Raw genomic sequence first — 24,448 nt, forward strand, 5'->3', positions numbered from 1 at the left:
CGTAATTATGTTTATAGTATACATGACAAATTTAAACTCCGGTTGTTTTAATCGGTTTGCTTTTTTACAAAAAATTATTTACATTTCGTTACGTTTATTCCTGTGGTTTTGCAAAAAGAAAATAGAAATGTAATAAACTTTTTGTACGTCTAGACTAAAGAATTTCTCATACACGTCTGCACGAATATTGCCTATTATAAGGGATATTTTTAACTTCGTACTGTTTAAATACGCTAGATGGTATTAAATATATGAGTTCGCAACTCTGTCGGTAAAAAAAGAATATACCAAATGCTGCCATCTAAGAAAATTCTATATAACTTATAATTAACCAACATCCAGTTCTAATTAATAAAATACCCACATTTTTGGAACTAGATTTTTTTATTGTTTATCGTCATAGTGACAAAACATCATTTGACAATAAACAATTAAAAATAAAAACAATATAATCATTAAATCTAACTCTTTTCATATAAAAATTCGAATAATTCGAATAAATTTAATCGCTTAAAGTTTATAATGAGATTCAAATAGAATGTTCGATAGAGAAGAAGGCAGTACATACCAACGAAGAAATAAATAAAGCCTACAGACTTGGCCCTACGTGGGGACGATAATAGAAATGTTTTGTTCGCGCGAGAATAAAGTTTACACATACACAGGATGAACATATTCATGACACCATCCAGTTAAAACGAAATACCATTGGAGACTGAGCTAGTGTTGGTAAGAAAAGAAAAGAGTTAGAAGTAAACGCGAAACAGAGAGTGGCATATACAGAAGGAAAGAGAGAGATAAAAAGTGGTAGAGAAAGAAAGATAGGAAAAGAAAAATAAAGGAAGAAAAAAGGTTGAAAAAGAGAAGGGGAAGTCGAAGGAGAGTGACATGTTTAAGGTTAAGACGACTTGTAGTACGCAAGACTATTTCAGTGCTCCACGAGACATCTTTTGGTAAAGAAGTAGAAACTTTTAATTGTTTGTTATTATTATTATTATTTTCTTTCTTTTCATATATATATATATATATTTTTCGTATTTACCTTGGTATTTAAATTACGATTGCATTTCATTTAACGACCATCGGAATAAACACATCGAACAAAAAAAGATAAAGTAAAGTTAGTGAAAAAAATTAAAAGGAAACGGAAGTGGGAAGAAAATGGAGGAAAAAAATCTTCAATTAGCAAAGGCTATGGCAAGTTTGGAGGTCGAAGATAATAAATTGGCTAAAACTGTTGTCTCCAGAATGCAGGATAGAACGAAAATATTCAGGTGAGATAACAGGAAATAGATAAATATTTTTAACTAGATAGATAAATTTTTAACTGTACACTATACAGTATTAATTTCAATAACTATAGTATTTATGTATGTATGTATAATGATATAATAATTATGCACAATTATGAACATAATATATTAAACATTAATAAATTTATGCACGTATTAGGTTGTTCGGAAGATAATTTCGTTATTTTCAGTCGTAAATAAAAGATTTTCTTATATTTAGAATCTAAAACTTTTCTAATAATGGCGAATTGTCAAATTTGATAAATTCATCTTTTCGGTAATAACCGAAATAAAAAATATTTCACGTTGTTACGCGATCATCAGTATCCGTCATTGCATTTATTTTGCCGCCATTTCCTTCGAATGGAAGACCCAAAAATGGCGCATCTTTCAAATTGAAATTACTTTAACGGAATTTCAAAAACTGATTTTTACACTGACTATTCTTTTAACATATCCTCTCGGTAAATAACAAATAATATTAATTTTACTTACATCGCGTTATCACCATTAAAATAATAACACTGACAATACTTTGAGGAAAACCTGATGCAATTCTGACGCAAAGCTGAATTTGATTTTTCATTTCCGATGCGATAACAAACAAACTAGTGGGCAAATCGAAACTCAACAAGGGTATAAATAACGTCTATAGTTTTAATTAATATAGTTTTTATTAATATAAAATTATAATTGATTTTGGGATAATAAATAAGATTAAATATCGATATACGCAACAGCTTATGAAATGTTTGTGCTAAAAAATCGACATTACTTTCCGAACAATCCGATATTTGTATTCTACGCAAAAAATTGAATGAAGAATTCAACGGTACTAATTTTCATTCTAACCTTTGACACGATACCGCTATTTTTCACGCCATTTCGTATTCTCGGGTTTATTCGTCAATGCGAATTGAAAAGTTTATGTTACCGGGTCCTATTGTTACTATGACCCTGTTACGACAAATATCATTATTTATTTTAAAAATCGCGTACCATTAATCGATTCTTATAAAGAATTTTCTATTTTATTTGTCTAATTGTAAATTTATTATTATTATATATTTCGGTATATATATTAGTTGCCACGTGAAACCAAACGACTCGGAGTCGATTAGTCAGTTCTAAATCCACGATGAACGTGTTTCTTTTGTGACTTAATACGGTTTGCCGGTAAATTATTTGCTGAACGCTTACACGTATGCGTTGATTTTTTTTTTTACTCGTCGCCCATGTATCGAAAAAAATAAATTATAGAGAATATCGGAATAATTGTGTAAGTGTGTCATTCGCTTTTAAACATGTAAGTTCATTTGAATTACAAATTAGAAACAAATCATTCGCCAATTATCTTAAGAATTCATTATAGAAGCGGAATATTTATTATTGTTACATTTCTTTTTGCTTTTTATTTATGCTTTATATATCCAAAGTTTGATATTTTTATTACAAGTGATATGATAATTAAATAATTTTTATTTGTTTTTTCTTAACATATATTGACCGGTTATTACGTGGAAAATAATAACGCGTTTCATGAAAATTGTTATTGAAAAATGAATAATTTAAGAGAATTTATAATATTATCTAATCTTAATTAAACATAATTTATCCGAGACAACAGAAGATACGATAAAAACAACTTGCATAATTTAACATTTATATTTCAAGAATAATTACATATAATACAAAAATATGCAAAGAAAAAATGTGCTCGTAACCGATTCATTATTTATTATTAAGATTCATTTAAATGTCAAGGATTAAATGTATGTCATTCTATTGGCTTTTAAGCCTTTGAATGAGATGAAATATCAAGTGCGATGGTGGTGTAATGGTCAGCATAGTTGCCTTCCAAGCAGTTGATCCGGGTTCGATTCCCGGCCATCGCACGATTATTTTTTTTTCTTTTTTTTGCCAAATCAAAATTCATTTCCATCGATCACCGCATTCAAATTATTTTATTTATAAGATATTTTTTTATTTTTCAATATTTTTATATATAAATTACGGTTTTAAGATTTATAAATTTTTATTTTTATAATGAAAAAGAAGAGACCATTTTATTTATTTCAATTTATAAATGTTATGTATTTAAAATTTTCATTATTTAAAAAAATAAGGATTGACGTATACTTAATTCTTTTCTTTATGTAAAACAAAAAATAAACGCGTTAGTTGCAAACATTAGTTACGAAAGGAACAAATATAATCCACTTAAGTTTGATGATTCATGTCAAGGTTCTTGACGAGGACTTTGTTCTTCTAACTGCTAACAATACTCTTTTTTTTTCGAATTACAAGAGCAGAACGAAACGATATGTATACATATACTTCAATTTTATAATAATTATTCGGTATTGATGTATTATCTTTTTTTCTAAGTTAATTATATTAGTTGTCTGACGGTGAAAAAAATTATTCCATTTTTTTTTTAGATATAAGATCAATATAATTGCTTCAGGGCTCGATGCTTATCTCTAAATTTAAATTGACATATTCGAAGGGCTTCTACAAAACGAAGTCAAGGATATCTACTTTTTTTTTTTTTTATTCACATTAAAATTAAATTATTCGTTTGAGGATCGTCAAAGAATCAAAGATAAAAAAAGAGTATTGGAAGTAACATAAAAAGTAATTAATGATAAGTTAAGTCAGCACAAATTTACTAATTTCTTTTTATTTCTTGTCTCTTGAAGCAATACGCAGTTCTTTTTATTGGCCGAGCCAGTGGAACAACGAAGGTAATCTAGATTTCTACCTTTGTACCGTTCTTTGTAGCTGCTGCCATTAGCATGAACAAATCGTATTCGTATTCTATTCTGTCGATAATTACCCCGTTGATAAAGTAGTTTTCTTTTGAGTGCATTTATGATTTTTTCTAATAAATATAAACATTGAAATATATATTTATGTAATTTCAGTAAATTATATATAAAACATTATATTTATATTTATCATAAATGCACTTTCGTATTTGTTACTTGAGTCTATTAGAAAATTGCACGAATTCGAGTATTTAGAAAAGCATGAATTTGTTACCTTTAAATATTTTCCAATAAAATTATATATGGCGATATAGTTTCAATTATCTTTAATTACATCGTTTAAGTTTATATTTGTCCTATAATTTTCGACGATCTTTCTTTCATCAAAAAAATATTTGTCAGTAAACATATAACCGCGTAATGGAATATTTATCGGATTAAATTCGCATCTAAATGTCCTGGATCTATTATGCAAAGAGACTCGTTTCAAGAGTCCTGTTTGAGTGTATTCAGAAAACCAGAACCACTTTCTCGTCTCTCCGTTCATAACAATTCTACGAAAGATGAAAATTTCAATTTCCATGTGAACGCATAACACGAGAGAGAAACATTTTGAAGATTTAACGAAGATATTTGTTTTTAGTAAGAAACAATTAACGATAACAAATATCAGCCGTGGAAATGTTAAAAAGAAATTCAAAAATTGTTATTATCCGTTCGAATACTTTTCATGAACTTGAGTGTTAACACGTATCACGTACGTTATGTGTGCACAAACGTATGATAATGATTATAGCAATAATCTCATATCGAATGTAAACCAAAGATAAAATCGATATTATTTTCTCGGTCAAACTCAACTCAAATATCATCCGATCATTCGTAGAATAAATACATTTTGTTATCTTATAAAAATGTATTCGGTAATTTTTACAAAACTACGTAATAACTAGATGAACTGTCTCTATTCACGATCATAAAATTTGATGATATCGTTATCTGTATTCCGTAAGAATAAAAATGTATAGTCTGTTTATAACTGATACGAATTTTGTTTTCTATCGTTGTCTCCTCACTTTTTCATGTTTATCTTATACGAATGACGCTTAAGCACGCCTATGTGTATAATTAAAAAACAATTATGTATAGTCACGTGACCACTATATGGGTCGGTAGGACCTTTAAAAAGATGACTCATAATATAGGGGTCGCTTGTACATACGATACCTTTAAATGGACGACCCGTATTTGGGTTTCTAGTAACAAAAGGGTTAATCATTTGATTCCAATTATTGTATTTTTTTTTTTTTAATTACTTTTTCTTTGTTTCATTGTGTAATTTAATGTCAAATGAAAATATATTGTCTACTCACGTTGCGTATTTCTAAAGGAGATAAGAGAAGAGGTGTATGAGCTGGAACGTTCAGTTAGTCGCGCGCACCATAAACGCCAATATCAGTTATCGAACAAGAATAAGACTGGTTAGGTTATCATCGAGGTTCTTCTCTTATCGTTTAAACATTTTCCTATCTTTCTCCGTGTAATAAACACTCGTCAGAAGAAAGATGAAAACGTTCGACGTACATAGCCCCTTCAGTTGAACGGTGCGCGGTATTTAGCGATGCTCTGTGGTAGAAGCGTCCTTTACAGGGCTGTCTTAGGAAGAACAAGCACGTTTTTCAAATCTACTGCAAGGTATAAAAAATAGATAACAATCTTGGTCGAACGTAAGTCGTATGATCGATAACGTGCTCGAATTTCATTTCATTATTATATTCGAATCTTTACAAATATTTATTGTCTTTCTATTTTACATTTTATTTCATTCGAAATCATTGCAATAGTTTTTAACGCAATATTAACTTCAATTAATTCATTTGAATACGTGTTTGTGTATGTGTAATGCGTGTGCACGCGCCAGCGTGCGTGTACATACGTGTGATTGTAATCAGTCGTACTTATCGCAAAAATGTTTGTACATGTTTTGAGATGTATGTTGTTGCTTTCTATGAATGTTGAATATATTTATTTGCGATATTTTTGTATTTATAAAAGAAAAAAAAAAAGATGTGCACTGCCCGGGAATCGAACCCGGGTCGCAAGAATGGGAATCTTGCATGATACCACTACACCAGCAGTGCTACTGCACGGGTTGTAACATATTTACATATATGTACATCTTTCCATGTTACTAATAATTACTATTATTATTTTTGTACATTTGCGAGTAAAATATTATTTTGTATCGGTTGTGGAAGTTTTTTTGTTATATTTCATACTCCCTTTGTTATACATTAATATCGTTGAATTGCGATTTACGAATTACATTTACATCATCTCGCGTAGTAACTGACGCAATACATCGCTCACGTTTTATTACTTTACGAGTCACGTTCGTGTTTCAAATTACGTTGATGCACGATGTGGATAAATAAAAGAAACAACAAATTTATCCCTTACATCATATTATCGTAATTTCATTTTCGTTTAGGAAAAAAATAATATTATTCCTACGTTAACAATTTACCAAGAATATTTAAAACATCATTTAACACAATTATTATATATTTAAAATCATATGTCTTATATGAAAAACAAAAATAATTTCTTACATAAAAACACATTTGTGTGTGATGATCGATAAAAAATATTCTTATTCAAGTAAAAAAAAGGAAAAAAAATAATCGTGCGATGGCCGGGAATCGAACCCGGATCAACTGCTTGGAAGGCAACTATGCTGACCATTACACCACCATCGCACTTGGTATTCTAGCATTCAGTTAACGTAATCAAGCCCAATTATTTATAGATGTTCTACCTCTGTTTGTATTATATTATTCACACTAATCCAATTATTTATTATTTTATTAAAACTATTTACGATCCCATCGCGAATTTTATCCACAATTATTTCCAGCTATTCGAACAAATTGCGTTCACGTTTCAACGACTACGAAATAATCTTTTCGTAATAATAATAATAAAAATACTAATAATAATAGTAATAATAATAATAATAATAATAAATATGAATCATTTAGCGAGAAAGCGTCACTTTTCATGGAAAGCAAGACGACTGGAGTATTTTATTTTTTCTTTAATAGAAAGCGTTTTCTACGTATTTACTTCGTTATTAACATAATTGTTGACATAAGCAATCCTTCATTATGACTATCATAAAATAGTTTGAAAGTCGACTAGATAGACAAAGAATTTTCTATAACTATTAAACTGATATTTTTTTGTCTTTTAAACCTACTTACAATGGATTAGAATTGTATATCTCACATCAGTGAATGAGAAACTTGAGAAAGAAGGAAAGAAAGAAAGATAGAAAGATGGAGGATCAGATTAGAAAGAAACGGAGAATAATGTAGCAGTATAAAGCAGTGATTCACAACCTTTGTTGGGAATACCCTATACCTGAGCATCTCAAAAATCTTGATGGCCCTTCACCCCTGTGTGATACATAATACTTATTATTAAAAAAGTGAACTATTAATCACCTAGAGGAATTCTAAAAGATCATTAGCTTGGTTCAAACAAGCTTCCAAACAAGAAGGCCGTCCATGAAACAGAGACAAATGATAGAACAAAAGTTCAAAGCAAAAAAATTTACCGTTAATAAGTCATTCTCGAATTAACCTCATTAAAAAATCAAGTTGTTCTTTTTATGGAGCATATAGCTCGTGTTGGAAACCACGAGTTTAAAGGATAATAATGAAGAGAAAAAGAGAGAGAAAGAGAGAGAGAGAGATAATATTATTGTCGAGTGAACGCGAGAGAAAAAGTTAAGTTTTTTTAATTCTTTAATAATAACTGAAGAAAGACCAGTGTTGTTCTCAGCGAATAACATGATGTTGAAGAAAATAGGTCGAGTCCGACACGCAAGTGAATTTAACTTGCATGAAGACGTTGGAATACTGCACCTAATGTTCTCAGTTTCTTTCAGTTTCTCCCTTTGTCTTTCTTTTTCTCTCTTTTCGAACAGTGAGCTACAAAGTCCATTAGACTCGAGGCCATTGTCGCTTTTACTGGCCGGAAGTCTGTATTGCCATGAGGTGGAGACTTCCGGCAGCAAGCAAGACGACAAGTTTCAGCCTTGGCTAAGCGGTACCTTTTGTTCTTTTTACTTCGAGTGGAATGAATGTTGCTCTTGCAAAAAGACGTTCTTTGAAAATTATGAATTTTTTGCTCCTTTTCTTTTTTTCTTCTTACATAAATAGATTAGAATTTTTTCAACACGCCTAAGCTTTACAAAATAAAACAAAAAAGAAATACATAATTTATGATAACTTTCAAGTCATCATAAATGCACATATATTGATTTGAAAAAAATAAGCCACTTGTGAGATTAACATTAAAATTATTAAAATTATTCAAAATGATTGATTGAAGTTAAATGAGTTTTTTTGTTCTTTTCGTTTTTTCATTATTTTTTTTCTTTTGGGATAAAAATATTAATATTCAGTTGTTACGAAAGTAATTTCAGATTTTTTTTTCCCCACTGATGAATAAAAGATGAATAAAAGATCTTTACAGTAGTAAGCAAGCAAAATATAACAAAAATGCTAACTTCAATTTACTTTCATTTTTTTTATTTTTGATGCCGTGGCAGATAAAAACGCAACGAGATTTTAAATCGCGTCTGGAAATGTCTGTTGCTAGAATGTAAAATGATTTAGAGGTTTGGAACAAGTTTGGATTTCGATTAACGAAACATTTCTGTGTGTTGCGTCGTAAATTAGGCAAAAAATATATTGCAAAAATTATTCCAGAGAACTCATCACCTTAGCTATCTGACTCATTTATTTTTATATATATTATATATATATATATATTCTAAAACTAATCGTAAGATTATAGCAGAGAGATAGAAGATTCTTTTTTATTACTAACAATAAACTCGCGTTAGGGTAGCAAGTTCCATTGTTAAGTGTCATAAAACCTGAGTATCGTAAAAACCGTCACCTGCGTCTATTTAGGAATAACTGATTCTACGCTATTATCTTGAGTTCATAAGAAAAATCAGAAGGAGTTTATGAATATTGAAGGATTATTGAAGGACAGGCTAGCTAAAAGAATTGAAGAACAAAGCAGCGTATTAAAAAAGACTGAAAAAGTAACAGTTAACCTCGTAATAAAAATCAAGCACCACTTTTATCATTTGTTGTAACGGAATAACAGAATAACCGAATATACCATACGTAAATTAACAGTGATTGAAATTGTGTCTGAAAAAGCCCGTGCACATGCTTACGTGTACAGTAGAAAAAGTGAAATTCGTTTAACGATCGTGTACGAACAACAGTGCGTGAAATGAAATTACTCTTTTAGAGAGATCAAATCATTTTTCTCAACAATATTTTCTTTACTTTAAATCGACATTGAGTTAAAATCAAATAAATACTAATAAAGCTTTGCTTTTTCCTTACATATCTTATTTTATCAATAACCAATAATTCTGAATGTTCTTGTAAAAATAGTTATGCAATAATCGTTGCGGTAGAGTGCTAATATTAAATTAAAAAATAGAAAGAAAAAGAAAAATTTGGTTAATTAAGTATTATACAGAATAAAAAAATGCATTAATTAGATGGCCTATCAAAGATCAAAGTTGATGTTCCTTTTATCAATCAAAGTTACAGTTACGATCTCACACTGGGTAAGAGAGTTGGTTGTGGTAGTGAGCTGGTTGAGTTAGAAAGTGGACGTCGTACGTTTACGTATATATACAAACACACGAATTTACGTATACAGGATACTCACACATGTATATCACATGTATATACGTAGTAAGACTGGCTGCACCGTATCGCCTCTCGTCAGTAAAGTCTCGGCTCTCGAGGATAGCGGATGAATGTGCCAAGACTTCGTATTCTTGTATTTGTATCTTTTTTTTGTTGTTGTTCAAACTTAACGGAAAGTGAAATGAAATTAATTCAATGTAATCGTTTACTTTAACCAGATGTTACATTTCACGTATGATAAATTTCGTTTGTACGATATCGATAAAAATTTTTTTCGCGTGTCACGTGTTGTAAGTGAACACAAATTCATATCTTCTATGCTATTAAATTCGATGGAAGAGTTTGGAATTTTTTTTGAAGAAAAATATAACAAGAAATGAAGAGTTTCTCGATCCAACGCGCTAAAATAATTGATAATTCGTTATAATATCATTGATTTCTAAACTCGAATCGATTTATTCTTCGATCTTGACTCTCGAGTGTTAATGACAGATCCCTCGATCACTACTCGAGGTCAACGTTATTTTTCTTTTGGCACTAGTCTAAAGTACAACTATTTCGATCGTCTATTACAGAGTGTGTTGTACGATCGAGAATAAAACTATCCCTTTTGACGTCATTTACTATCACTATTTTTTCTTTTTCCTTTTAATCGTTCAAGTTAAGAGTATTACAAGAATCTAGAACGTCTGAACTATTTAATTCCATTATTTTGTTCGTTACACATTTGTAAAGTACACGTAGATTGATTTTATAGAACGTTAGGGTTCGTTGTTCTTTTTTTTTTTCATTCGAACGCAATTAATCTTACAATACATCCGGCATCGAGTTGCCATAATGTTGAAAATAGAATTTCTTAATCATTACGTAATCCTATTTCTTTCATCCTTGATTATAACGCGAATTATAGAACAAAAAGAAAAAAATTAATAAAAAAGGAAAGAGTAAAAGAAAAAACCTGGTATATCGTGAAATAAAAAGGATATATACGAAGGAGTGTTTTTATTTCATTTGTAAATAATTTCAACGTTATACTTTTATCTACAACGATAAACGTAAATTCGCCGAGCAAGCGGAATTATTAAAAGCTTTTGGGATCGATCGACCGCGAACCGTGAGGGAAGAAGAAAAACGACTAACATAAGAAAGACAGAGAAAGAAGAAAAAAAAATAAAAAAGAGAAGTAGAACGTTGGTAACAGAACTCTCGTTGAAAGCGAAACCCTTCGACGATAGTGATAAAGAGTACGCGTAGATGCATAAATACATATGCATATGGGAACCCAAAGAAAAAGAGATAGAGACGGATAAAAAGAAAGAGAAAAAAAACGTGTTACATCTATTTGATTCGATTTTGAAGTCGATTATTCATTATCGATAGAGAGTAAACGTGGTTCGGGTTAACTTCGTGGAGTGAAATTTTCCCGAGTGTGAAAGAAGTGGGTCGAGCGCATGTGCGCAAGCAACGAACGAACTCACATACACACGAACATATATATCACACATAACACTCTCTGTAAAACGATATGAAAATAGACGCACTTGAGTAACTACTTTAGGATACGTATATGTATGCACATACATATTTACTTACGTACAATGCAATAATCCGATTCGAGTTTTTATGTTTTCAAGGATATTTTCTAAAATTCTGAAAGAATATAATATGAAATTCTAATATTCAAAAGGAAAGGAATTATTATTTGTAGTATTCGATTAATTAATATTTATAAAACAATAGTCTCTGAAACGTTGTATCCATTCAACGAGTTCAAAGTATTTTGTTGTTTTCAAAGTAATTTCGTTCGTCGGATAGTAAATTGTTGTTCTAATCACTTGAACTTTTCATTTCGATGGCAAAGAAGAACTATTTGACGCATTGAAACGCGCAACAAAATTCTAAATGACGTCCGAAGTGTCTGTTGTTAGAATGTTAAATGATTTTGAGATTTAGAGTAAGAATTGTTATCGGTAAACGCGATTAACAACCCAAACAATTTCATAATCTTTGAAACTGGCGCAATTAAGTTGCATGATTTTTGAACAGCTGATCGGTGAAACAACGTAGATGCGATACCTGTTCAAGAAGAGGAATTTGCGGGATTTTTTAAAATTTCGTTTAGACATCAACCTTTTCTACAAAGTTTTTTTTATCGTTCAAGAAATTTGATTTCAAGATTTGTCCCAATCGACTGTCAGAAAAATTGTGATATTTTCTATATTCGTGAGATTTGTACAATGGAAGAAGGAAGAAAGTTTTGGAAGACGACCGATGATTTGTTATTTTCAAGGATATCATTAATGAGCTAGGTGTTGGATTAAAATCAAACGGCGACGTAAATGGATAATGGAAATGGTGAAAGAAAAGCCACGAAGACGGAGTGTGAGCGAATTGCTCGATTGGAGATCCATGATTGGATTGAAAGGTGGAGCTGTTAATTCCGAGAACAATGATACCGATGGCATTTATTTTGATGATTATGATCAAAGTCCGGAAACTAGGCGAAGAAAACGTTCCGGCACTTGGCCGTGAGTAAAAACTATAAAAACTTTGAAATATAGTTAATTCTTTCTTTATTTAATCGTATATCCTAGCGATTTTCAGTATTATTTAAATAAATATTATAAACATTTTAATATTTTTTGTGGAATCAAAGTTCATTTTCAGCTAATATCGAAAGCAAATAGTATCGTGGTCAACAAATCCGGTATGGTCTAGTGGCTAGGATACCTGGCTTTCACCCAGGAGGCTCGGGTTCGATTCCCGGTACCGGAATATTCTTTTTGTTTTATTTTTTTTTTTTAAAATATTTTACAACATTAAAAAGAAATATTACTCTCTTGCATCGAAAAACACGAATAATTGTTATTTAATAATGTCTTTATTATTATAAAATAGAATAAAATATGTGTTTGTTGTCCGTTCTCGTATCGAAAGTAATTGTATAGAAAAAAGGAGCAATGCTATATGTATTTAATATTCATAACAAGGCACTGTATTCATTCTATTTCGTAATTAACCAGAAGAAACGTAATCCGATTTCAATTCGCGATCGAAACAGGAGACAGGACGCGTTAACTTGATCGTTACACTCTCTCATTCGGTTATTAATCGAAAGTAACGACAATAAAAATGATGATACTTGCAAAAAAACAACTTTAAACGAACGAAATTATTACTCAATCGTTATATTTTAACTATTACTTAACAATTTTTGTATAAAATACGCGAGAAAGAATTTTTTAATTAGCACAAATTGTATGTATTAAAAATTTACATATCAATATAATTCACGTGTAATAAAAATAAAAAAAGATGATAGTTTAATTTAAATTAATACTCATAACGAACCAATTTAATTTTATATATATATAATTTCTGTAAAAAAAGAATATTCATTTTATTAAATTTCATTTGAGGATCGTAAACTTTCTCGAAGTGAAATGACTCGAAATCATAAGTAAAATATAAAGAAAGAAAGGGAGGAAAAGGGGGGTAAGGTTTCGAAAGGAGCAATTGATTGGTCGTGCAAGGTTTACGACGCATGCGTTGTATCGATAGCGCAACTCGAACGACGCTCAGGCGTCGTGACGCCGGTTGTCGTCATCTTGCTTGGTTAGTGTCAAAACGAGGAACCCACCCAGTCGGTGTTCTTTCCAGTTCCTCCCTACGGGTACGTGCCTTAATCCTCTTCGATCGTCATCAGCTCGTCTGTTGTGTCTTCCGTTCTTCTCTACTTAACATTTTCTTACAAAGTCTTCCTGGTTATATTAGTTGTACATAAAATATGGACGAGGCCGAGCTGAGGTACGAACCCGGACACTCTCTCTTTCTCTTTCTCAACACACAAACATACACACATATACATATACACGCTCTATCTCTTTTTACCTTTATCTCGAGCGTTGCCAAACTTGACACCCGATACGCTTAGCCTACATTTTACATCGACTAATTTTTTACACAAAATAATATTCTAGTCAATCAAATAAATTAATTTTCTTGAAATTATTCAACTTTTGTGTGTGTCGATTAAATATAAGTGTACGTTTAAAACGAAATATTTAGAACTTTTTGCGTTCTAATAATACAAATTAATGTTAAATAATAATTATATTCTATATACGGAGATTCATATATATATAATTGAAGATAAAAATAAAGATCGTTTGGCAAATATTAAATAATAATAATAACTCGCTTAAGAGTGTCTTATGTTAGCATAATGGTGTTTCATCGGGATCTTAAAAAAGAGAACAGCTGGTGATGCTGTACGTAAGACGAATGGGGAGTGCAAGGCGGCGGGCAGGGGGGCAAAAGGATGCAGAGGTTTCTTTCTTCGGCCAATATAAGGGGGAGGGGGGGGGAATGCGTATTTTAGTTTGTTTGCTCGTTTTATTGGAGCGAGAAGCGAGAACGCGTTCACCTTTCGCCGCGTTCAGTTGCTACGGAATGTACGTGTTTGCTTCGGATTTTACTCGATGCCCTCGAACGAACGAACGAACGTACAGACCAATGGTGCCGATGCGACGGTCCATGAAAAGAGAAACAACTTCTCCTTTGAGCATCGTTGTTATAGGTGGTGCCTGGTTTAAGAGAGCTCTGAAGAATTTCAAGAATTCGCAGGATGCAATCGATTACCAAACCGGACCCCAAACTTTTTGCGTTTCTCCTTTTCGAGTTCGTTCGAGTTAATTCGTCCAATGTTGTTCCTCTCTGTTGGAACCTTTGGAATCTTTCAAAACGATTCGACCTAATTTTCTCTTATTTTTTTTACTTTATTACCTTTTTTGCCTATTAAAAAAACTATCGATATATTTTACTATCATTATTTTATTAGTTTACTCTTTTGGTGTAAAGAAAAATAAAACATAGAATTTTTATTTATACATTTTTTAACATTTAGTTTACAATAATAATAATAATAATAATAATATCGAACGAATTTTATTTTTTTCTTAACATTATTAATAAGAATAATAATTATTATTAATATTTGTACGTTTCGCGTATGGAAATTAGATCATAATGATCTTGTTTTAAAATAACAAAGAGTTTTGTATTAAGATATACTTTTTACTTTTCAAAATTCATTTTTCTTGATTACTCGCGTACAGGTGAAAACTTTCAAACCATGAAGAACAATTACGACCTTCTGCGAGTTTCTTTCTTTCTCAATCAGGGAGAAAGTTAGTGCTCGAAAGTATATACTTACCAATCGAGTGAAACTAGAAATAAAAATATTCTTTACAACGTTAATTAGATGGAACAATTCAAATGTGTTTAAGACTTATATGAATATTATTGCGAAATGATAATTAATTACAAATTTCCCTATTATCTTATTTGATCGTGCGTAACCGTGTTGTTGATCGTTTCTACTGTTTACTATCTAATCACTCTACACACAATATGTGTACAAACATCTGTGATGAGAAAACATGTTTCACGTTAAAAGCATTCATTTAAATAATAATGCAATGTGTGGTGCATTGAGTTGTCCGGAAATAAATTTCATTTTTCTTTCAGAGAGTAAAAAGGAAAAGAAAAAAACAAAAGACAATTTTTTCCTATTAAGAACCAAGACATTTTAGACGAAAGCGAATTTGATTAAAGTTATAAGACAGGTTCGAGTGTGTCCTGCATGAAAGCTTTCTTTTTTTAGTGATCGTAAAATTGAGCATCCTTACCGACCGATCTACACGTGGAAGAAAAGCCACAATATCCGGGTAAGCAAGGGCGAACGATCGTCATTCCGCGAACAGCCATCTTCCGATCCGGTTCTCTCACCGGTTACTACAAATCGATATTTTTCTTGACATTATTTGTTTAATTTCTCTTTCGGAAAACCGATAAATCTCGAGTGCATCGTTTTCGGTCCATCGTTTGTTACGAATATTCCGTCTAAGAAGTTTCAAAGTGCCATTTTGTTGTTTTCCGTGTGCTGTTACTATATACGAGTGACGTGACGTCATTAAAAATAAAACAAAATCATCATCGATCTACGAAATTTCAAGGAAATAAAGTTTAACATATCACGTTTGTTTTATCTCTCTCTCTTATATGTAAATTATCATTCATAATAAGAAAAGATCGATCGATTAAAAAAACTTTCACGTTAGATTAATTGATTATTTCTTATCTTTTTGTTTATTTTTTATCGGAGTCTTTTGTATGGTCACGTTTTCTTTTAAATATATTCGCGAGACGCGTTCAATTTTTCGAATACATTTTTCTCTGTTTATTTCTTTTTTTTTTTTTTCGTATACAATTATCTCCAAATATCTTTTTCGATAATAACAATTGATACAAAAAAAAAAGTATTTTATTTCTTTTAAAAGAGAGATTATTTTTATTTTTTTTATTATTTATCTGTCGAATTTAATAAAGATGCACGATACGCGGGCGCGGAATCTTTGCAGGACTAACTTTCATTCAAGATAATGATATAATATCAGCGATGACTGAGCGATAAATAACGTCAACGATGACTGAACGATAAACAACGTCAGCGATGACTACAAGAGATAAAAACACTTAAAAAAAAGCGGGGACTTTTTAATAACTGTAATCTTTTTTATCAAAATACTTAATCAATAAACTCTCTCCCTTTTTTTTTGCTTATATTTATTAGACAAATTAATCTATTTGATCGAGCACATGATTTCTGATCTCTGATGATTATTAAAATGATCTATAAATATAAAATTACGTTTCGAAATGTGTCTCGAGAGGAATTTTGAGAAAAAGAAAGTGTATCTTATATTATTACGAATGACTGATCATAATCTTCTACAATCATCGACTTTGTTAATCATCAACAAACACACTCGATATAAAATCTTATAAATTATTAACGGACATCAGGAATTAAAAAAAAAGAGATAATTAAAGGTTTTTTTAATTCATATCTGACCGGTAAGGTAGAATTTTGTATCGACCGAGTCCAGACGGGTTGGAAGACTTGCTAAATTGCTCGACACGGTGTTCCGATTTCACCGTGCGAGCTCGTTTCACACTTGCATAATGGCATTCCGAAGTTGGATGTAATTTGAACGGGTCAACAGTACTGTCAAATGAAATCTTACCGTAAAACTGTTCTACGATGTCCTGTCCTTTCTATAAAACATTTTTCGACTCGTCAAAATTTTGTGCAATTCTTTTAATCTCCGATCAATCAAATTTCGCAATATCGAACAAACGATAAAGAATTTTGATAGTTTGTCACTTTTTTTTATTGTTATCCACAAACAAGTGTTTTAATCTTTTATATACGTTCTCCCATTTTTCTTTTAAATTATAATTTATGTAAATACAAAATCGAATATAAATTTAATCATTTATTGTTCAATATTGTTTGCAAATTTAACGCTTTCGTTTTGGTATGCTTTGGCGAGTATTGTTCCTTATAAATTCGCTTGTATATTTATATCCTTGCATGGTAAGACTTCTATACGAATAGATGGGATCTTTCCATGGATGACCCATATATGGGACGCGAATAACAAAAGGGTTCAAATTCAAAACATTATACGATTAAGTTAATTCAAATTATTTTAGTATACTATATAGGTTTTGCGCTTCAAATTCATCCCCTTTTGTAATTCAAGTAATTTCTATGTAAATATTTTATTTAGAAAAGATATTTTTTAAACGTGAATTAATTATATAAAAAATTACAAATCTTTTTACAAACAGGTATATTAGATATACTACGTATTTCATAATATTATATAATTAGATTACATAGTACATATATGTACAGGCGGTATTGACTCACGAACACACAAAAAAAACATATTTTCATAAAAAAGAAGAAAAATAATGGAGATAATTGAGATGACGATATTAACATAAAATATGAATAAGAAAAATAAAAATTAAAAAGCACGGTTCACGCAAGTTGAAGGTTAGTCGGTAGAAGTTCGAGCGGTATCTTAAAGTTACAATGACAAATTATTAAACGATCGATCTTCGATTTTTCTAGCAACTTTTTTTTTTCTTCTGCTTTGCACTTATTCCACGTACGAGACGAAAATTAAAATGTTTCACATAAATGATCTTTTTCGTTGATGCAGATTTTTAAAGAACAACCGAAACTAAAAAGACAGAAAGGAAAATAAAAAGAAAAACAGAAACAAAAAGTGTTGCGAATAATTGATCATTTACAAAATGACCGATCAAGTGTCGCCGTTACGCGAAAACTTTGTTAATGGATATTTAGATGGGAATTTCGATAACGTCGATCAATTTGAAAATCATTCCGACAAAGGATCGTTGGATAATTCTCCACGAAATCGCGTGCTGAGGTATAATAAGTAAAAAAAAAATAAATTATAACAAAACAATTATTAATCGAAATTTTATAATCGTCAAACTATTAAAATCTTCATAGATTCGTTAACAACAATATTGGTAATCGGTAAAAGATGATAATCCAAATGCAAATGAGTTGCGTTAAATTACGATATTTTTAGTCATCGTATCGAATAATCAATTCTCATGAATAAAAGCAATAAACATATGATTACGTGTTCTTACATTGCATTCGTAAAATTATAGAATAGTTTCCGTGATATGTATTCTTTAAAGAATTGTTTCTTTTTCTTCTAGATTTTATATTACTGCAAAACACAGTAATCATCGGACTCCTTAATGCGACAACGTTTTTTTATTATTTATTTTTTATCATTTATATCGAGTTTTATTTTCTAATTGATTTACTCTCGTGTGTTTAATTAATGTTTATTTATTTTGTTTTTCCTCTTTTTTTTGTTAACAGGAGAACGAGAAGCTTAAACGCACCAAGTCCGATACAACAATTTGGACCATGCGGGCGTATAATGAAAAACTCGGCTATGGTCATGTGAGTAAATTGATTTATTATTTTAATAAATTAATCATCACATGAATTTTCTGCGAATCAGAAAAAGCAAAAACTGAATGAAATGTTAGAAAAACTAACAATAAGTAGATTTATGTAACTGATTTTTTGCGTGTTATTTAATAACGATCGCGACTTATAATTTATTCTCTTACAAATCATTAACAATTCATTGAAAATTTAATGTCGAATTCATTATAAGTTAAATTAACTTAACGACAGAAAAGAAATGCCAGCCATTTAGTTCGGTAATGTCTACACTGTATAATACAAAAAAATCATTTCAGAAAAAATATTACAGTCAATACCGATTGTTCAAATCTCGTCACGCAGAGGTTGTTGCGTTTGGTGATCCATCGAGTTGTTATTCATAGATTTATGTGTACGAATAAATCTAAAAGCTTTTTCTTTTTTTATATGACTCGTATTGGTCATTTAAAATTCAAGGGCAAAGTTAATTAATGCTGACCATTACGAACAATTGTTGAGATCGAACAAAAACATTGGTTGAAAACGTTTATTCTTCTGACAAAGATATGCTATCCATGAATTTGTCTCGTATTGTTGCTAGACCGAACAATTCTGAAACACCCAACGTATTGTTCAAAAATTACCCCTTCCAATTATCATTTGTTCAGACCGATGGAAAGTACTTTGTCTGAGATGTGCACTTAAAAATATTTGAATAAGTGCAAAAATAGGTCAACGATTTCATCTTGTAAAAATTCGAAAGACTATTCACTTCTGAAATTCGTAAAAAAAGTGACGTCAAGTGATAGACGATGGATGGAAAATATTTTCAAACTTATTTCTACATCTCAGGAGATTAAAAATAGTAGAAAAAAAATATAGAGAAGTGATGAGTTAGGTCGAATGAATTATTTGATCAATGATCGATGAAATTCGTCTTCATTGTCAATGTCATTTGTCAGATCTTGTATCGATATTAATCATTACGTATTGTAAAGTTTATGGTCATCGTAGAAGGCACAGAAGTCTCGTGACCTATATCGCAGGAACGGTACTCTCTGCAGGCGTTCACCATTCTTTGTGATTCGATCGAACCGATCGTAAACTAAATAAAATATGTTCTAGGTATTGTTCACCATTCAATAATTATTCGTAGAACAAATCCTATTAAGATATTATATATATATTTTTTATTTATCTTTTTTCACAATAGACAGACACATTTTTCTTTTAGATAATCGTCGAAGAATGCAAAAGAAAAACACACACAAAAATTATAAAACGTGAGATCATAATATAGAAATACAGTTTTGCCCTTGATCGATGGTATTCGCCTACGTTATGCGTTAGAATGATAATATAGATGTAAAGAATGATTTCAAGGTTTTTACATAAGTGTTGATTCTTCTTTATTCACACATGGATATTATTTTATTATTATTAATTAATTAATTAATTAAATAAGACGATATACTTAAATAATACGAGTATCTTTATTGTTTATTTGTTATTATTTTTCTTTCATTCGTTTCATAGTTGTGAAAAATTGTTTAAAAAGTTATGACACTTTGCTTTAGGTAAAAATAAATCTTCTTAAGGTAGGAGGATCGTTACAAAGTTCATTTTCACTCGAGAATAAACAAGAAAAATTTGTCGAATCATTAAATTCGTCGATTTAGGTATTGCAATCATATGTTACTAATATTTTTCATAATTTAATTACATGCACGATTTCTCGTTAACATAGAATTTATTATAGAACACGTAATAGAAAATAACAAAAAATCTATTATAAAAATAAATATTACTATTGATCTTCAATAAATTGAATACATACATACATATTGTAATTTTGTAACCACAAATTCTGCATTAGATTATGCTAATCATCGGGAAACGGTACGTTAAATAATTCTTTTTTAAAAATCTAATTGTAAGAGAAAAATCATGAGTCATGTTTCCAAATTAATATTGTCGTATTATTACATCATTTTCTTGTCATTCTCGTCTTTATTATTTGTTGTTACGTGAAAAATGACGATCTTTGAAATAAGGTGTCTATTTTCTTTTTTTCATGAAATTATTTCATTACATTGTTTGAGAAATATCGTATTTCTTCGAAATTTCATTCGAGTAAGTAATAGTAAATATTTTGCATATATTTCGTGACGCTGTATTTATATTTAATTATGTTCTCTCTCTATAAGTTAACATACATACACTTTGATGACTCATATTTTTTATTAATTATCATATTAACTAATATTTTAGTTATAATATATAAAATATAATTTCATATACAAAATTAAAAGTTTCTATAAATGTCATCAACAATTCTCAGGATATCTGTTTTTCCATTTTTCTCAATAGGGTCCCAAAAAATGTAGAAACACATTTGCTTAGAACAAAAATTATTAACACTTGTCATTATCGTTCGTTATTATACAAAACACTCGATTTAATACAAGTACAGATATGCCGAACAAAGCAGAAACACAAAAAAAAGAAAGATAAAAAGAAAGATTATTTTATATTAGCACGTGGTCACTGATGAAGGAGATTTACGACGCATGCGCTTTAACGTACTAACGTTTACCATTAAAAGTTCGAAACGAGCCGTATAGTTAGCAGTTAGCGAGTGACCATCGCAGAACGAGAAGTATCTTTTCGTCGTTGTAACGTTTACAACTTCATCATGGTTGGAACTGTCAAGTGAGTTAAAATGACATTAATGTCTAACTAAATTAATTCATTCATTTTTATTAATCATCTTTAACGTTATTCTTCAAAAATTACTCGTATGTCACGACGTGTCATTTATTAAGTTGTCATACGATAAACGTCAAAGTGTTAAGTAAAACGTCAGACAAAACAATTAGTACCCCTTAATGTTGGATATAAGATATATGGTATATCGTGGAAATATAATATATATACTTAAAAATAAATTATATTGATTGAGATACATTACAATTACTTCATATCATAATTAAAAAAATATTACCAAGAAAAGAATATTTCACTCGAGGAAAATAAAATGAAAGTTCATATTATGTCGATAAACATTGACTGCGAACTTCGTTTAAAAATCTTCGCTTTCCCTTCAGATCGAAATTCCAATCCAATGGTTTTATTTCTAATTCCGTCAGAAGCACGGAAAATAGTTGCAATAGAAACATGGAATTCCTTCCGAAAGGAGAAGACCAACCCGGTTGCATTATCTCGTTGCATTATTATCTCGTTGCAACCTGACACGGTAATCAGCACGTCCTCGAAGTAGCAGCTAGCTAACATCTTCCTCCACTTAGAAATTTCCGAAGGGTATAAAATGAACGACGACCCTTCTTGTTATTCATCCTTTTCATCTTCTTACTGTTATTTCCGTTGAAAACATCAAAATCTTTCATCACGAAAATTCCAATGCGTAGGGTTTCCCCCTCCTCACCCTCAAAGTCTTCCGACAGACCTGTTTACCTGTTTACCTGTCTAACACCCTATACCTACATCATAGTAGTTCAGTAGATCATGACACCGATTTGATTTATTGAAAAACAACTTCCTCTTTATTGTACCAAGACTATAATCTTGATTATGGTCTATATGGTATAGTTTATTGTAACAATAAATTGTTGGTATAAATTTAAGATGAGAGATAAATTTTTAACTGCACGAAATTTTTGTCCCATTTTTTCCAATCTTATCCAAAGTTTGGATTATTCATTTCTGATTATTCTTTTGGTTTTACAATTTTGAACATACATTTTCCGGCACCACTCGAACGATCATTCTTCCAATATGATCAAAAAAATATTCTCTGGCTATAGTGAGTCGGAGTTAGATAGCATAATTATTGAGGAACGCGTAGGTAGTCAGCATAAAGTATTCGTAATTCATTGATTTATTTTCTTAGCACGAACTTACTTACTTTTATCTTGACCAGGAGTAACGTTACGTGTGTCTATGACGACGATTACTGTGCCTTATGAATTATTATTAGGCAAGCTTTTCTACGATCGATAATGACTCCCCAACTCGAATGGATGGATCCCCAACGCCTCGACCTCTTTCTAATAAATTTCTTCAAATGATCCCGTTTGTTATTTTCAATTGAACACGGTACTAAAAAATTATGGTAGTAAGAATAAAAATAAAATATAATTAAGTAAATCAAATATTCGACCTCTTTCTCATAAATTTCTTATTGATCGCTGTTTATAATTGTGAACCAAACAAAAAAAAAAGAAACGAAAATACACAACAATGATATGAGAAGAAAAAAGTAAAATGAAATACTTGATTTCTTTCGTATAAATTTCTCATTGACGCTTTCATAATTATCAATCAGAACAAGATTCTAAAATTAAAGCAATTATATACAAATTAAAATGACAATAACACGTAATAGAAGAATAAAATAGTACGGATGAATAAAGGTAAAAAAATAAATCATATAATGTAAACAACTACTTATTCGATTATATTAATATTTAATAATGACTAAGCTTAAATTTTTGAATATGCATAAAATTTACAAAGGGTCACGTCGTTATAATATAGGTTGAATATTTCAATATTCCGGAAGTTTCGTAAATAGTTCGTAATTGTCGTTTGCATTCAGATAAGTAGGGGTGTATATATATAAAGGTAGGAATGCATTGTACGTTTTTCAGTTAAATTTCGAACTCGTTCCAAGTGTTTCGGAAATACTATGTCTCTAATCAAATCTTTTACAAATGGATATTCGGAATTATGCAATTCAACTATTTCCAATAAAGTTGCTAAAAACAACGTAAACAATTTAATTGACTTGATTTATAGGACCATTCAGGACCCAGCCTCGCAAAGGTTGACTTGGTACAAACCACCGCTGAGTGTCCTCGTGATAAAAAAAGTCCGTGATTCGTCTGTTCTACCACCGTTTGTGCAGTTGGTAACATGGCTGATAGAAGTAAGTAATAATTATGATTCTAACAATAAAAGATGATTGCTTTGTGTTACGTAATAACGGAAAGGACAACAAAAATACGTAATAGCCGTAAACGTTTTTGTGCGTTGAGCGAAAAACGATTATTTACAAACGTACGGTGGAAAATAATTTTTACTCTTTTCTTTTTTATTTCCTTCTTTTTTTTTTTTCTTTTTATAGAGAAGAATTTAATCAAATATAAATAATTCGAATCGTCGATGATCGTAATCGTTGTTCGCGTAAGACAAAATGTAATTCAATTAAAAAACCGTATATAAATCTGTTGTTAATATTTTGTTATAGTTGCACGTAAATCAGTTGTCATACATTGACGCATAAATTTGATTTATGCTTATTATTATTATTATTGCTTCACGTAGTAGATAGAAACCAACGATGCATACAAATGCACATTTCTTTCATACTTTATCAAGAAAAAGATTCAAGAGCGATATTCTTTGTTTTTATTTCTGTGAAATAATTTCAATCCAAGTAATGAGAACGTCGGAATTTATATATAACAGTAGAATTGTGTTATCATATTCTTTTTTTTTCTTGTTATTTCTCAGGCGATTTTAATGCAAATTATGAACTTCGTAGCTTATCGTTGCATGTTAACACGTTAACGACACCACATCGGTCATTCGTGACCAGCGTTTATTTTTTCAATCGGGTTATGGAGGTTACCCGTGATCGTTATTGCTATAATCTTTAATATTTTATTATAAAATAGTGGCCTCATTAAGTGTAAAACTTGTCAAATTTACATATAAAATCGACGTGTTTTAATCGTACGCTTTTTTCTTTTCTTTTTA

At 30.3% G+C, this 24,448-nt stretch overlaps 1 protein-coding gene and 4 non-coding genes across 14 annotated transcripts in view; 3 read left to right on the top strand and 2 right to left on the bottom strand.

The window, feature by feature from the left end:
* Window positions 1-830: 830 nt before the first annotated feature.
* Window positions 831-24,448, top strand: part of LOC106786434 (NAD kinase-like) — a 29,372-nt gene continuing 5,754 nt past the window's right edge. The window contains exons 1-4 of one of the 10 annotated variants that reach the window (XM_014747831.1): window positions 831-1,274; window positions 3,995-4,039; window positions 18,596-18,679; window positions 23,486-23,615. In XM_014747831.1, coding sequence (XP_014603317.1) covers window positions 1,162-1,274; window positions 3,995-4,039; window positions 18,596-18,679; window positions 23,486-23,615 — 372 coding nt within the window. In that variant the 5' untranslated portion in view covers window positions 831-1,161. Of the gene's footprint in view, window positions 1,275-3,994; window positions 4,040-5,495; window positions 5,759-9,872; window positions 10,104-11,540; window positions 12,342-13,419; window positions 13,621-18,595; window positions 18,680-21,287; window positions 21,380-23,485; window positions 23,616-24,448 lie in introns of those variants that run through there. The other 9 variants (XM_014747827.1, XM_014747829.1, XM_014747832.1 and 6 more) reach the window with 9 other exon arrangements.
* Trnag-ucc lies at window positions 3,116-3,187 on the top strand. The gene has a single exon. It is a non-coding gene; the product is annotated as a tRNA-Gly (tRNA).
* On the bottom strand, window positions 6,134-6,204 carry Trnag-ccc. Its single transcript has one exon. It is a non-coding gene; the product is annotated as a tRNA-Gly (tRNA).
* Trnag-ucc lies at window positions 6,751-6,822 on the bottom strand. The gene has a single exon. It is a non-coding gene; the product is annotated as a tRNA-Gly (tRNA).
* On the top strand, window positions 12,517-12,588 carry Trnae-uuc. The gene has a single exon. It is a non-coding gene; the product is annotated as a tRNA-Glu (tRNA).

This window comes from Polistes canadensis, unplaced genomic scaffold (assembly GCF_001313835.1).
Source record: "Polistes canadensis isolate GaletaPanama2010 unplaced genomic scaffold, ASM131383v1 scaffold_74, whole genome shotgun sequence".
In the NCBI taxonomy this organism is placed as follows: domain Eukaryota; kingdom Metazoa; phylum Arthropoda; class Insecta; order Hymenoptera; family Vespidae; genus Polistes; species Polistes canadensis.